Source organism: Capricornis sumatraensis, chromosome 1 (genome assembly GCF_032405125.1).
Source record: "Capricornis sumatraensis isolate serow.1 chromosome 1, serow.2, whole genome shotgun sequence".
Taxonomy (NCBI): domain Eukaryota; kingdom Metazoa; phylum Chordata; class Mammalia; order Artiodactyla; family Bovidae; genus Capricornis; species Capricornis sumatraensis.
In genome coordinates, this window is record NC_091069.1 from 248,573,563 (window position 1) to 248,585,348 (window position 11,786).

At 52.4% G+C, this 11,786-nt stretch overlaps 1 protein-coding gene across 1 annotated transcript; it reads right to left on the reverse strand.

The window, feature by feature from the left end:
* Positions 1 to 7,271: 7,271 nt before the first annotated feature.
* On the reverse strand, positions 7,272 to 11,107 carry TFF1 (trefoil factor 1). The gene is made up of 3 exons (XM_068969449.1): positions 11,032 to 11,107; positions 7,360 to 7,503; positions 7,272 to 7,276 (listed from the first exon to the last, which is right to left on the reverse strand). Exons 1-3 carry the CDS (start codon positions 11,105 to 11,107, stop codon positions 7,272 to 7,274), a joined length of 225 nt encoding a protein of 74 aa, XP_068825550.1.
* Positions 11,108 to 11,786: the final 679 nt, after the last annotated feature.

Sequence of the window (11,786 nt, forward strand, 5' to 3'; positions counted from 1 at the left end):
CTGCTGCTGCTGCTGCTGCCAATTCGCTTCAGTCGTGTCCAACTCTGCGACCCCATAGACGGCAGCCTACCAGGCTCCTACGTCCCTGGGATTCTCCAGGCAAGAATACTGGAGTGGGTGGCCATTTCCTTCCCCAATAATGTACTAGATCAGATTTAAATGTAGAAAGTCCCACCAATATTTGCCTTCAGCATAGAGGTTCCCTACATATAGGGTTACTAAGCTTCCCTGGTAGCTCGGATGGTAAAGAATCTGCCTACAATGCAGGAGACCTAGGTTTGATCCCAGGGTTGGGAAGATTCCCTGGAGAAGGGAATGGCAACCCACTCTAATATTCTTGCCTGGAGAATTCCTGTAGACTGAGGAGCCTGGTGGGCTACAGTCCATGGGGCCGCAAAGAGTTGGACATGACTGAGTGAATAACACTTTCAAACCTCACTGTACTACATATATATGCTACATATATGTATATGTGAGTATGTCTGGTTTTTCCTAATTTAATCAGTCTGCCAACCCCAAAATGTCCAGCTCGGGGCAATGTTAAGAGCTGAGAACAATTAAGAAATACCTTTAAAATTATACAATTTAGTTTTTCTATGTATATCTATGATGTGCCTGCTCGAACCTTTAAACCAGTGACTGTTTGATCCCTTCCATTAAGTCCCTGTGCTGGGATTGGCCTGGGACATGTCTCTTCTTGGGTGATTATTCCTATCAGGCTCACAAGCTCTGAGTATTTCCACAAACTGTCCCTGCCCACATGCACAAAGAAAGGTGAGGGAGTTTCCTTAAGCTAACAGGACCCTTCCCAGTGACCCTACAAATAGGATCTGAAGCCACAACTTGGCCTCAGCAGTTGGTTCCTGGTCTGATCCTTAGTTCAACATATTCTGAACAGAAGCCTGTTGTTGCGAGGGCAATCATCTGTCAGCAGCGATAACCTCCATGCCCACAGCCAGCCGCAGGGTAGGAAGGCTCGCAGGTCCAGTTATGGTGTTTGAGCCACGCGTTTTAGTAAATCAGTCTCCAGCACATGGTGAAAAGTGAGGGGCAGAGGTGGCAGGCTTGCACTTTGCGTGGGGTGCAAGCGGGTGGAAAGACTGGATCCCGAGTCCTGAGATGTCCTGTTCCTCTCTTGGACTTCCCATCAGAACATGGTGACAAGGACCAGAACTGGGGTCTGAGCAAGGGGCTAGGACACGGGCAGGGCCACCACACTCAGGCTCTATTGGAGAGACTCTGGGCAAGCAGTGCTGGCCCAGCTGCACCCCCAGTGACCCACAGAGCAGCCATGATGTTAGTCTGTGTTTCTGGGGTGACACACGGGGCCTTAAATTGGACCAGCACAAGGGTCACCAGTGGGAACTTGATCAGGGATGATGCCACAGTCAGCCTGGAGATGAGTGGTCGGCTTCTGATGGGCTGGGTCCAGTCTCACCTGTGATGACATTCTGCCTGTTGCGTCCTCTTCGTCATGTAACACATCCCATGTGTGACCCACTCCCTCTCCGTTCTTAACACACTATGTCCTTTGTCCTTTGTGGTCACCCTGGTGGCTCAGTAGTAAAGAATCTGCCTGCAGGAGATGCAGGTTCGATCCCTGAGTGGGGAAGTTCCCCTGGAGAAGGAAATGGCAACCCGCTCCAGTATTCTTGCTGGGAAACCACACGGACAGAGGAGCCTGGCGGGCTACAGTGCACAGGGTCACACAGAGCTGGACACGACTTTATGACTGAACAACAACAACGACGACACACCATATGAGTGTCACGCACGTCTCACTGTCTCCGGGCTCGCTCACTGTCTGTACTTGACATGCTCTCCGGCTCATGTAGAGTCCTTTTGTTTTCTTACCACCTGGAGCAGAACTTGCTAGTCCCAAGAGCAGTCATGATCTCCGCCCTTTGGTAATTTTCATTGACTGGGGTTCCTTGGTTGCAAGAGACACCAACTGTTCTGGGTTGAATGATCTCCCCTAAAGTCACATGTGGAAGTCCATTAAGTCCTGGGGTTACCCCAGGACCTCACAACGTGATCTTATTTGGAGATGGAGTCTCTGAAAGGTAATTAAGTTAAAATGAAGCCAATAGGTGGATCTTGGTCCAATAAGACTGGTGTCCTTCTAGAATGAGGAGGAGATTGGGACACAGGCTCACACAGGCGACGCAGAGTGAAGACGGCCGTCTACATGACAAGGAGGAAGCCCTCAGAAGAAATCAATGCTGCCCACACCTGACCTTGCACCTCCAGTCTCTAGAACGTTGAGAATAATGTCTGCTGTTCACGCCGCCCCATCTGTGGTGTTTTGCTTGGCAGCCGACGAGGACACCAATGCAAGCTGATGAGGAATGGGGAGGGGGTGCCACATGGCTTCAGGTGTTACTGGAACCCCAGGCTGGGGGCACAGCCAGTCCTGGGGGTGAGGATTTGCACCCCCGCCTTCCCTGCCAGGCCCCTCAGGCTGTGTGGAGAGCTGTGCTCTAATGGGCTCCTGGGTTATACACTGTCACCCATTCCACTGACAGAGATGACCCCTCCCACCCCAGTTGTTCACCAGAAGACCCCCAACTTCCCCTGCCAAACACGAATCTCTCCCATGAGAGACTTCCTAAACTTTCATCTGAAGCTCTTCAAGGACATGGAAAGTTCTAGAAAGTTCCCTGAGTTGGCGGCTTCCAGGATGGAGAGAAAGGGCAGCACGTAGGATGTCACTCAGCCATGCTGACTGGCCAGTTAGCCTCATCGTTTCACATGTGCAAAAGCCAGGAAAACTCTACACAGACACATCACTCCGTTGTACTGTTCTCGAGTTGAAGGCCTATCTTGAAAAACAGAAAACATAAAACTTCCCACTAACAAGTGACGTGTTCAGATGCAGGAAATAGTAAGGTGGCCTTCCCTCTTCTGGCAGAAATCCAGTGGGTTTGAGGCGCACGAGAGCTCGTCCCCAACCAGTGTCCAAGGTTGGGGGTTGGAGGCACACAGACCCTTTTAGAGCTGTGTGTTTCTATCTCTGTGTGTGCACACATGCGTGTGTGCATGCATGTGAGAAGGTCCCCAAACTGTTAAAGGCTCCTCGGGCCTTATCAGCAGGGCTGTTTTCATTCAGGCACTTTATCAAGCAGCCTGCACTTTTCCCACCACCCCCGGATGCTTCAAGGCCTCCACGCTGGCTGTGAGAAGGCGCACATTGCTCCTAAGACCTGCCGTCAGCTCTGCTTCCCTGGCCGTGGACTCCTGGCTGCAGCAAGGTGTGGGGCGGGGCAGTGGCCCGGACTCCCAGGAAACCCAGACTTCCCTCCCTGGGACCAACCAATCACCTTCATGGGGCGGGGGGTGCAGGTGGGTGCATGATGGGAGAGGCAGATGATGGGGGACCATGATGGGAGGGGTCACAGGAGCAGGCCAACCCTTGTGGGTTGTGGTCACTTCTTTACACTCCTTTACAGTGGTGAGAAGATATTTCACTCTCATGGGACCTCACCCTGTTCTGCCCCTCATCTCCTCCCTCGTCTCCCCCACCCTGGCTGTGAACATAGGAAACACTTGGCACCTCAGCTCCTGCCTCCCTCCCTCCACAGCCTCCCTGAGCACTGGGACACACCGGGACCTCCAGGACAGCAGAGGCTGGACAGCGCAGGCGGGCATGGGCTTGATCCCCTTCTAAGGACACCTGGTTTCCCAGAGCATCCTGTGTCTCTTCTGACAGGTCCTCCCAATGTGCTGTCTGGGTGCCTGCTCTCAGCTGCCTCCACTGTCAGAATTCTTATGGATTTTGTGATTCTTGGGGAGGACAGTGTGGCAGGAGCCAAGTGGAATCCTCTTTCCTGCCCGTGCATGGGGCTGGGCCATGTGGGGGTGCCTCTGCAGGAGTCCCCCACTTTGTCTTCCTCACACTGGTGAGCCCGAGAGGCTTGGTGTCCAGATGAGAGACCCTCGAAATCACACACCCATGCAGGCGGACACCAGAGGAGGTGTTCCAGCCATCGTGGCTCATAGACCTCAGGCTTTTTCTGTGTAACATGGTGGGAGTGGGCGGGGGTGGTGGTTGAAGGCATTGGCCCTCCGTCATTCACTTCCTCAGTGGGCAGGAGACCCAGCTGGCCTCCAGTCACCTGGCCTCTGCTCCACAGTCTGGTGTATATGCAGGAAGGAAGGCACTTTCCTACCGGAAACCCTGATGCCAGGAGTACTTAGGGTTAAGGACCCCCAATCTGTGCATCACAGCCGCCTGGAAAGTGGTGTAAACCACACAGTGCTGTGCCTGGGGAAAGGAGTGTGCCTAGGTCATGTCCCAGGCCCCATTCTTGGCTTTCTGTTGATTGCATCTTTGAAATTAGTAAACTTGGATTCAGGTGGCTCTCCATGTCACAAGAATCTGATGTGGCAGTCTGATCTGTGTGTCTGCTCACTTGGACAAGTTATTCAATGTTTCTCAGCTTCAAAAATGGGGATGAAGATCAGAGTGAGATAACATGTGTAGTGGGGTTTGCTTTGAAAACTAAAGAAATGCCTTTAATTTATCCTCACACGCACCTCCCTTTGCTCCTGATCACTCCTGATTCTGAGCCTAAGGTTCCTCATGAGATCCTGAGACGGGCAGATGGTAAATGAAAAGTTAATGACACACTAAATGTGCTGGAGAGAGCGGATTGTCCACATTCCTTTAGTAGATGAAGGGCCCAGGCTGAAGGACTGGATGAGGACATTTACCTTTGGTGGGAATTTGACCCCAATCCATGGTATCTGGGCTGAAGGCTCACTGCTCTAAGGTACAGGGAAGACACAGGCCTTGGTAAAGCACTGACAAGGAAAAGAATACTCAACCAGCGTTGGTTTAATCCATAAGAATATTCAGATTTACTTAACATGAAGTCTGGGGATGGGTAATGCTGGGGCCAAGTCAGCATTTCAGGGATAACAAGTTTCCAGTGCTGTGACATTTCCTCATTATCACAGAATGGCTGCCTGAAGCGTTGCATCATGCCCTCGTATCACACAGCATCCAAAGACAGGCTGCAGAGGCCGTCCAGGACAGCTAGAGGGAGCTCTCCTCTCACCAAGGGGTAAAGCCTTTTCCCAGAGCCTTTAGGTAGATGTCCCCTTTGTCTCATGGGCCAGAAAGGAGCCCTGCTTCTAACTGAAAGAAATGTTGGTAAAATGAGTCTTTCCATCATTCTTTATAGGGTGGGGTCAGGGAAGAAAGAGGGAATGGATGGTAGTCACGGGGAAATGGGCCTGTTGTGTCCTGGGAGAAAGCCCTTCTCTCAGGGGCTGGGGGATGTGGGGAGAACAAGGAGCAGGGGGTGGACCGGCCGGGCCTCAAGAAGGGTCTGACGAGGTCCCAGATAGGCCAGTGGAAACCCAAAAGTCTCCCTCAGTCCACAGCTGTGGGTGCTTGGTCCACTCCTCATCATCCGCCCAGCTCTAAAGAGGGGCAGGAAAGTGGAGCAGGAAGAGGAGGAGGAGACTGGCTACTTACCCCCAGGGACCACAGTATTACCTACAGAAGCTGCATAATTTGCAATCACACACTGCATTTCCAAAGGGGCCAACCGAATAGTTGGTTTTTACCTCTCACTAGCAGGCAAAGAAGCAACTTAGCAGCAGCAGCAGCAGCAGGCAAAGATGTTGAAAAAGATCAGAGATGCTACAGATTAAAAGGAAAAAAAGCCAACATGTTTCTGCACATTCTCCAGTGAAGGAAGGCTACAGTGACCCTCATAGCACATTTGCTAGTGCAGGCACACGTCTGCTGCTGTGTGTGTGTGCTGGGGGCCCCACCTTGGCTGTTTCACGCATGCAGCGCATCTCCTGGCCCCCGGGACATCTGTGCTTTCTTGCCCTGGCAGCCAGAGCTGAGAGTGGGTGACAGCTCTTCTGGTAAATTTGGAAACAACAGATCAAACCAAGAGCACTACCCCTACCTCCCAGGAACCAGCTGGCTGTGGAGGGCCAGAGAGCTCCCAGGGCCCCAGGGATCCCAGGGTCAAGCACCTGGGAGGGGTGGTGTCTAGGAGCGGGACTGGCTGGGCTGAGCTCCCTGGAGCAGGGCTGACTGCCCAGGGTGGATGGGAGGTGGGGGGTGTTTTTCTTGTTCCCACTGAGCAAGTGGGGCTGGGGGCACCAGAGGCTACTCAGTCAGCACTGCCCACCTGGGTGAGGGCGTCTGCTCAGGTCCAGGCAGGTCCAACTGGCTCCCCTCCGTCTTTCTTGTGTCGGTGACGAGGGATCACTGGGGACTCTCGACCCTTCCCTTTTGCCTTATCTTCCAACTCGGAGCTCAAGTTTGGGGAACCAGGTGGGTGGGGGAGTTTCCTCAAGGGGTCAACTCATGCCGTCCTCCTCAATTGTTTTTATTATGAGTATGTTCAGGCACTTTGCTGTGGGTTTTATCTCCTAAGTCAGTTTCCATGTGAGGGACATGAAGAAATTGCAAGGCAATTTTTGTTACCACAATGAATATGTAAAGAATGTGATTGAATTGGAGCCTGTTTCCATGATTTGACAAGGGCATGGCTTCTCTGAGGCTTTTTAACCAGATGGCCTGGTGCACGGACCCCGATGACTGACATCCACCGAGACAACCTAACAATGTTACAAGCCGCAGTCTCTGGCCCAAGATAGCCTGAGTTAATGTGTAATCCACAGCGAGAACCCAGAGGCACAAGTATCGCATTTCTCTTTCAAAGAAGGGAAAATTGTTTATATTTTTATAAGAAGTGCAAGCAGAGAGGACCATTCATCTCTTTTAATTTTTAGGCTAATTTGGAATACAAAGAATCTGAGCAGTCAATCCAGGCAGGGAGTTCAGGTTCATAGGACCCCAACATATCCGGCCAGCAATGGGGCTGAGCCCCTGGCACCAGGCAGACGTCCTTCTCACTCCAATGCCATTTCCACCGGAAAAGTATTTAAAACTCGCACTCTGCAAGGTGAAGTGTCCAAGAGAAGAGATTAGTAGGAAAAAGTATTTTCTTTCACTTTTAAATAATCACGGAGAATTTACTTAAAAACATCACTGGGAAAATTCTTTAGAAAACAAGGATGGTCTTTGTATTGTAATTGTCACCCTTTGCAAGCCCCCACCCCAGGTGAGCCATGAAGCATTACCAAGGACAGCTCTTCACAGATCCCTGATTAGACATGTGAAGAAAAGCCAGGAAAAGTAGGGTGCCCCACCAAACAGGTCTTTCAGCTCTTTCCATCCCCCAGCCCTGGATTCACACTGATTTAGGCAAAACTACATCTTCCTAGTCACCCCGAGGCCATCACTCTGGGTAAAAACACAGATGGCAACTTGAATTAGGGTTCCGTGGTCCCGTGTATTCAGACTCTGTAGTGTCGACAAGGCCCTACCTTCCTCCACGAGCGCAGTTTGGAAGCACCACGGGACTCCACGGACAGTGCTATCAAAGCAGCAGCCTTTGTCTTTGCACTCCTTAGCCGTGATGCCAGGGTGACCGCAATTCTTTCTTTGATGGGGTTCCACCTGACACGTCTCTGAAAGGATATGGGCCACAAGGTGAAAGTAAGTCATGGGCTGACTCCTTCCCTGTTATGACCCACCCTCTACGTTGCTTCCTTCCCCAGTTAAATCAGCCATCAGACTAGCAGCCCATGGAGACCCAGAGCTCACTTACTGGCGCGGAAACACTGAAACTCAAGAACAATGCAAGGTGTCCGAGATTCACAGACTTTGCACCCACCCAGGCAATTTACCCATTTGCTCATTAACGTCAATGAACAATTATTAAACTTTAGTCACTAAATGAGTAAATATCTGTTGAGCACTGTTTGTGGGTTCTAGAAACTGGAGCTAGCACGGGACACAGACAGGAATCTTTTTATCCCCTCAAAGATCAAGTTCACGCCAGGCCACATGCTGGGTAACAGGGACCTGGAAATTGAAAATAGAGAAGCTGTTGTTGAGAAGCTAACAGTCTGATGGAGAAGGAAGCCAAATGAACATACGAAACAGCATAATACAGCCAGCCACAGGGCAAGCCCAGCAGGGGTGATTGATTACAGACTGAACAAACTGAAGAGGGCTTCCTGTTGGAGGAGGTTGGCCAGGTAAGAACGAGGCAATGGGTATTCCAAGGAGAGAGAGAGCAGAGTGGTCAAAGGTGGCGCAGAGAGAGAGCAAGGTGTGTTCCAGGCAAGAGGGGGAGGAGAGTGGGGTGGTACAGGGAAGGCAGGCTGAGGGCTAGGAGTGGATGATTGCAGCTTTTGAGCAAAGGGAGCCACTCAGACACTCTAGCCAGGTTCGTGAGGCCATTGACCCAAGGCATAGAACATGCAGGGAAGATGGGCAGCAAGTGCCCACGTGATCTAGATGCAAGACCTGTGGGGTCTGGACTTGGGGCTCTGAGAAGGAGCACTGCTCAGATCTGGTAGTGGACAGATTGAGGTGGGGGCAGAAGAGTCTGAAGCCCCTTCTCTCTCTTGGGGTGGGAATGGAGAATGGGGGGCTTTTCTCTGCACCTGGTCTCAGGGCGCCCATGGATGAGGGCCATCAGCCAGGTTCCAGAGGGAGGCCTGGCTGTGCAGGTGCTCCATCCACTCCCAGACAAGTCTGTCCCTGGGGCTAGAGGGACGTGCAACGAGGCGTTAGGAGTGTGGGTGATAAAGAGACGGGGAGGGAAGGAGCCCTAACCGAAGAGGGAAGAGAGTCAGAGAGGAGGGCAGGACCGAGATCCAGAGCAGACGCTGTCATGGGCTGGCCTTGACCTAGGGCATCACACTCATTCTGAAAGACAATCCAGTCAAAGACAGGTAGGTGCAGGGCCTCTCCTAGACTGAGGGGCAGGAAGCCACATTTGTCCCCCATGGAGTCCAGCTAAGTGTCCTAAGTCAGAGCACATCACACAAGGCGTCTGCCTTGACATAGAACAAAGGTGGTTATCACACACTCCACTGGGCAGGGCGGTGGGAAAGGTCAAGACGGGCTGTATATGCAGAGCTGGGACCACAGTTCTTATGTCCTTTCTCTCCCTGGAGGAGGGGGAGAGGCTGCTTTGCTGGGTAACCTGATCCCCCACCACCACCCCCGCCGTACCTGCTGCTATCCTAAATAGGAGCTGAAGGTTTCCAGGGGTTCTGTCCACAGGAGTCTACTTGCCCACCATTTTCTGTTGCATAACAGGACTAGACAGAAATGACTTCCATCCAAGGCTACACTTACACTGGCCCCCCACTCCAGTACTCTCGCCTGGAAAAACCCATGGACGGAGGAGCCCGGAAGGCTGCAGTCCATGGGGTCGCTAGGAGTCGAACACGACTGAGCGACTTCACTTTCGCTTTTCACTTTCATCCATTGGAGAAGGAAATTGCAACCCACTCCAGTGTTCTTGCGTGGAGAATCCCAGGTGGGCTGCTGTCTCTGGGGGTCGCACAGAGTCAGACACGACTGAAGCGACTTAGCAGCAGCAGCTTCACTACAATTGGATGGAGTTTTCCGTTGTCACAGGATGGCTGACCTGTGAGATCCACATAGAAAGGCTGAGCCTTGGGCCCTAGGGCAGGGCCAGTGGGTAGCCGGCAGCAGCCTGGATGGTGGGGAACAGGGCTGGGCTGCACAGCCTCCTGGAGCCAGGCTGTGCAGTGGGCAGAGCTAGGCACTAGGCTGGCAGGGAAGACGCAGACAGGCCAGTGGGTATGGGCGGCCAGGCACAGACCACCTCCTCCGTCCCCACAGCAGGTCATACCTCCTTTCAGGTCCAGCTCTCTCCCTCCTCCTTGCCTTAGACTGTGGCGCCCCCTCCCCTGAACCCTCATGCCTGATCCTCTGTTCCTGAGTCATGAGGTCCTTGGAAGGAGCCCAGAGACACATGGGAACCATTCTTTCCCTCCCTTCAAACCTCTATGGGAATCCTCATTCCAAAAACTTTGGAAAATTCTTCTCCTGCCCCCTCCATTTAAAAATATATCTACCAGTAATAAATAACGTTTATATGGCACTTTGTAGCTTTTCCCAAATACCACTTAATTTTGTAACAACCCTCTAAAGCTGAAGACTGACTCCGTTGTGCAGATACAGGATTTGAGACAGACATATTCAGAGGAGGCAGTGGGACCTCCCGCCTTAAGTCTCTCACTTGGTGATGCCCATGGACTAGGCAGACAGGACGCACACACCAGTGGGACAGGGTCTGGGTTCCACAGAGCAGAGGGCCCAGGAGCCCACGGAACCTGTTGGAGGGGTTCCCAGGGACGGCGACCCTCAGAATAGGCTCTTGGACGTTTGTGTGGACCTTGAGTGGGTCCAGCCCCAAGGGGGCAGAGTTTGGCTCAGACATTTGGAAGAGCTATTCTTATTCCCGACATTAAAGACAGCTCTTTGAAATGTGATACTTAAAAAGCAGTAGTATGTTCTAGCAGCGGTTCTGAAGACAGGGCTTTCCTGGGGGCTCTGTGGTAAAGAATTCGCCCAGCAATGCAGGTGATGCCAGTTCAGTGGTTAGATAGTATCACCAACACAATGGACATGAATTTGAGCAAACCTCAGGAGTTCTTCCCTGTCGCTCAAATGGTCAAGAATCTGCCTTCAATGCAGGAGACCCAGGGTTGATCCCTGGGTTGGGAAGATCCTCTGGAGAAGGGAATGGCAATCCACTCCAGTATTCCTGCCTGGAGAATCCCACTGACAGAGGAGCCTGGCAGACTACAGTCCATGGTCTCACAAAGAGTCGGACTGAGTGGCTAACACTACTACTACTACAGGAGATAGTGGAGGGCAGAGGAGCCCGGCGTGCTACCGTCCATGGGGTCGCAAGAAGTTGGATGTGACTTAGCGACTGAACAACTAAATGCAGCCATCATTGCTTTCTTACCCCAGTTCCCAACGCTTCCATGGACCCCTCTGCCCTCCCCCTGTCCTCTATGCCATCCAAAATCTCTCCAGGGCCTAGAACAGCTCCTGGCACAAAACAGCACTTGGCTCAAAAGTACGTTATGAAGCCCTGACTGCTCCCAGAGGTGGGCCTCTGCCCAGCATGCACATTGCGGAGCAGGAAGGGGCTGTCTTACCAGTCTCGACCTGCGCCAGGCTGCTGAGAGCCAGTGCGAAGACCAGCACCAACACGCAGATCACCTTGGGCTCCATAGCAGTCGTGACCTTCCTGCTCTGTCCAGAGGGGCCCGCGATCCAGGATGAGAGTGGGTCCTAGCCCTCGATCTTATACCGCAGGCTCTGTTTGCTTTCTACAGAGGGCCAGATAACGTTTGCCTAAGGAGGGCCCCGAAGCCTTTCATTCCAAGTAATCTCCGCTGATTAAAAGGTGTTTCCCAAATGCGGCCAAGCCAAACTGACAGGTTTGCTGATAGAGAATAATGCATTATCGTGCGGTCATCGTGGCTGAAGGATTGGAGGTTCAGAAAGTTTCTCTCTTATCCTGCGGGAGTCTCCCTGGTCATGACCTCGTTCAGCGCCTGAGCTGTTCAGAGACCCTCCTGCTAAGCAAACAACATACTCACTGGAGGGTGATTCAGAGAGAGACGCCCACACCACGCCAGGCACAGGGTTAGCAGTGGCCATGGGCTTCCCCCATCATGGTCCTACTAAGTCAACAGCACACTTACTTGAGGGTGATTCATAGGGAGAGATGCACATACCATGCCAGACACAGGGTCAGCAATGGCCATGGGCTTCCCCCACGGTGGTGCAGGGAAGGGCAGGGGACAGGTGAGCCCCCCCACCCGGCCTGGTGTGGTCCTTTTCAAGTGGGCGTGCAGCTGTTTTCAACGATGTTCAAGATTCATGTCTCATGGAACAGCTGTGCCTG

Coding starts and splice junctions, on each gene's coding strand:
- TFF1 (XM_068969449.1), bottom strand. CDS start 11,107: ATGGAGCCCAAGGTGATCTGCGTGTTGGTGCTGGTCTTCGCACTGGCT. Junction 7,504..11,031: donor CCTGGCGCAGGTCGAGACTG/GTAAGACAGCCC, acceptor ATATCCTTTCAG/AGACGTGTCAGGTGGAACCC.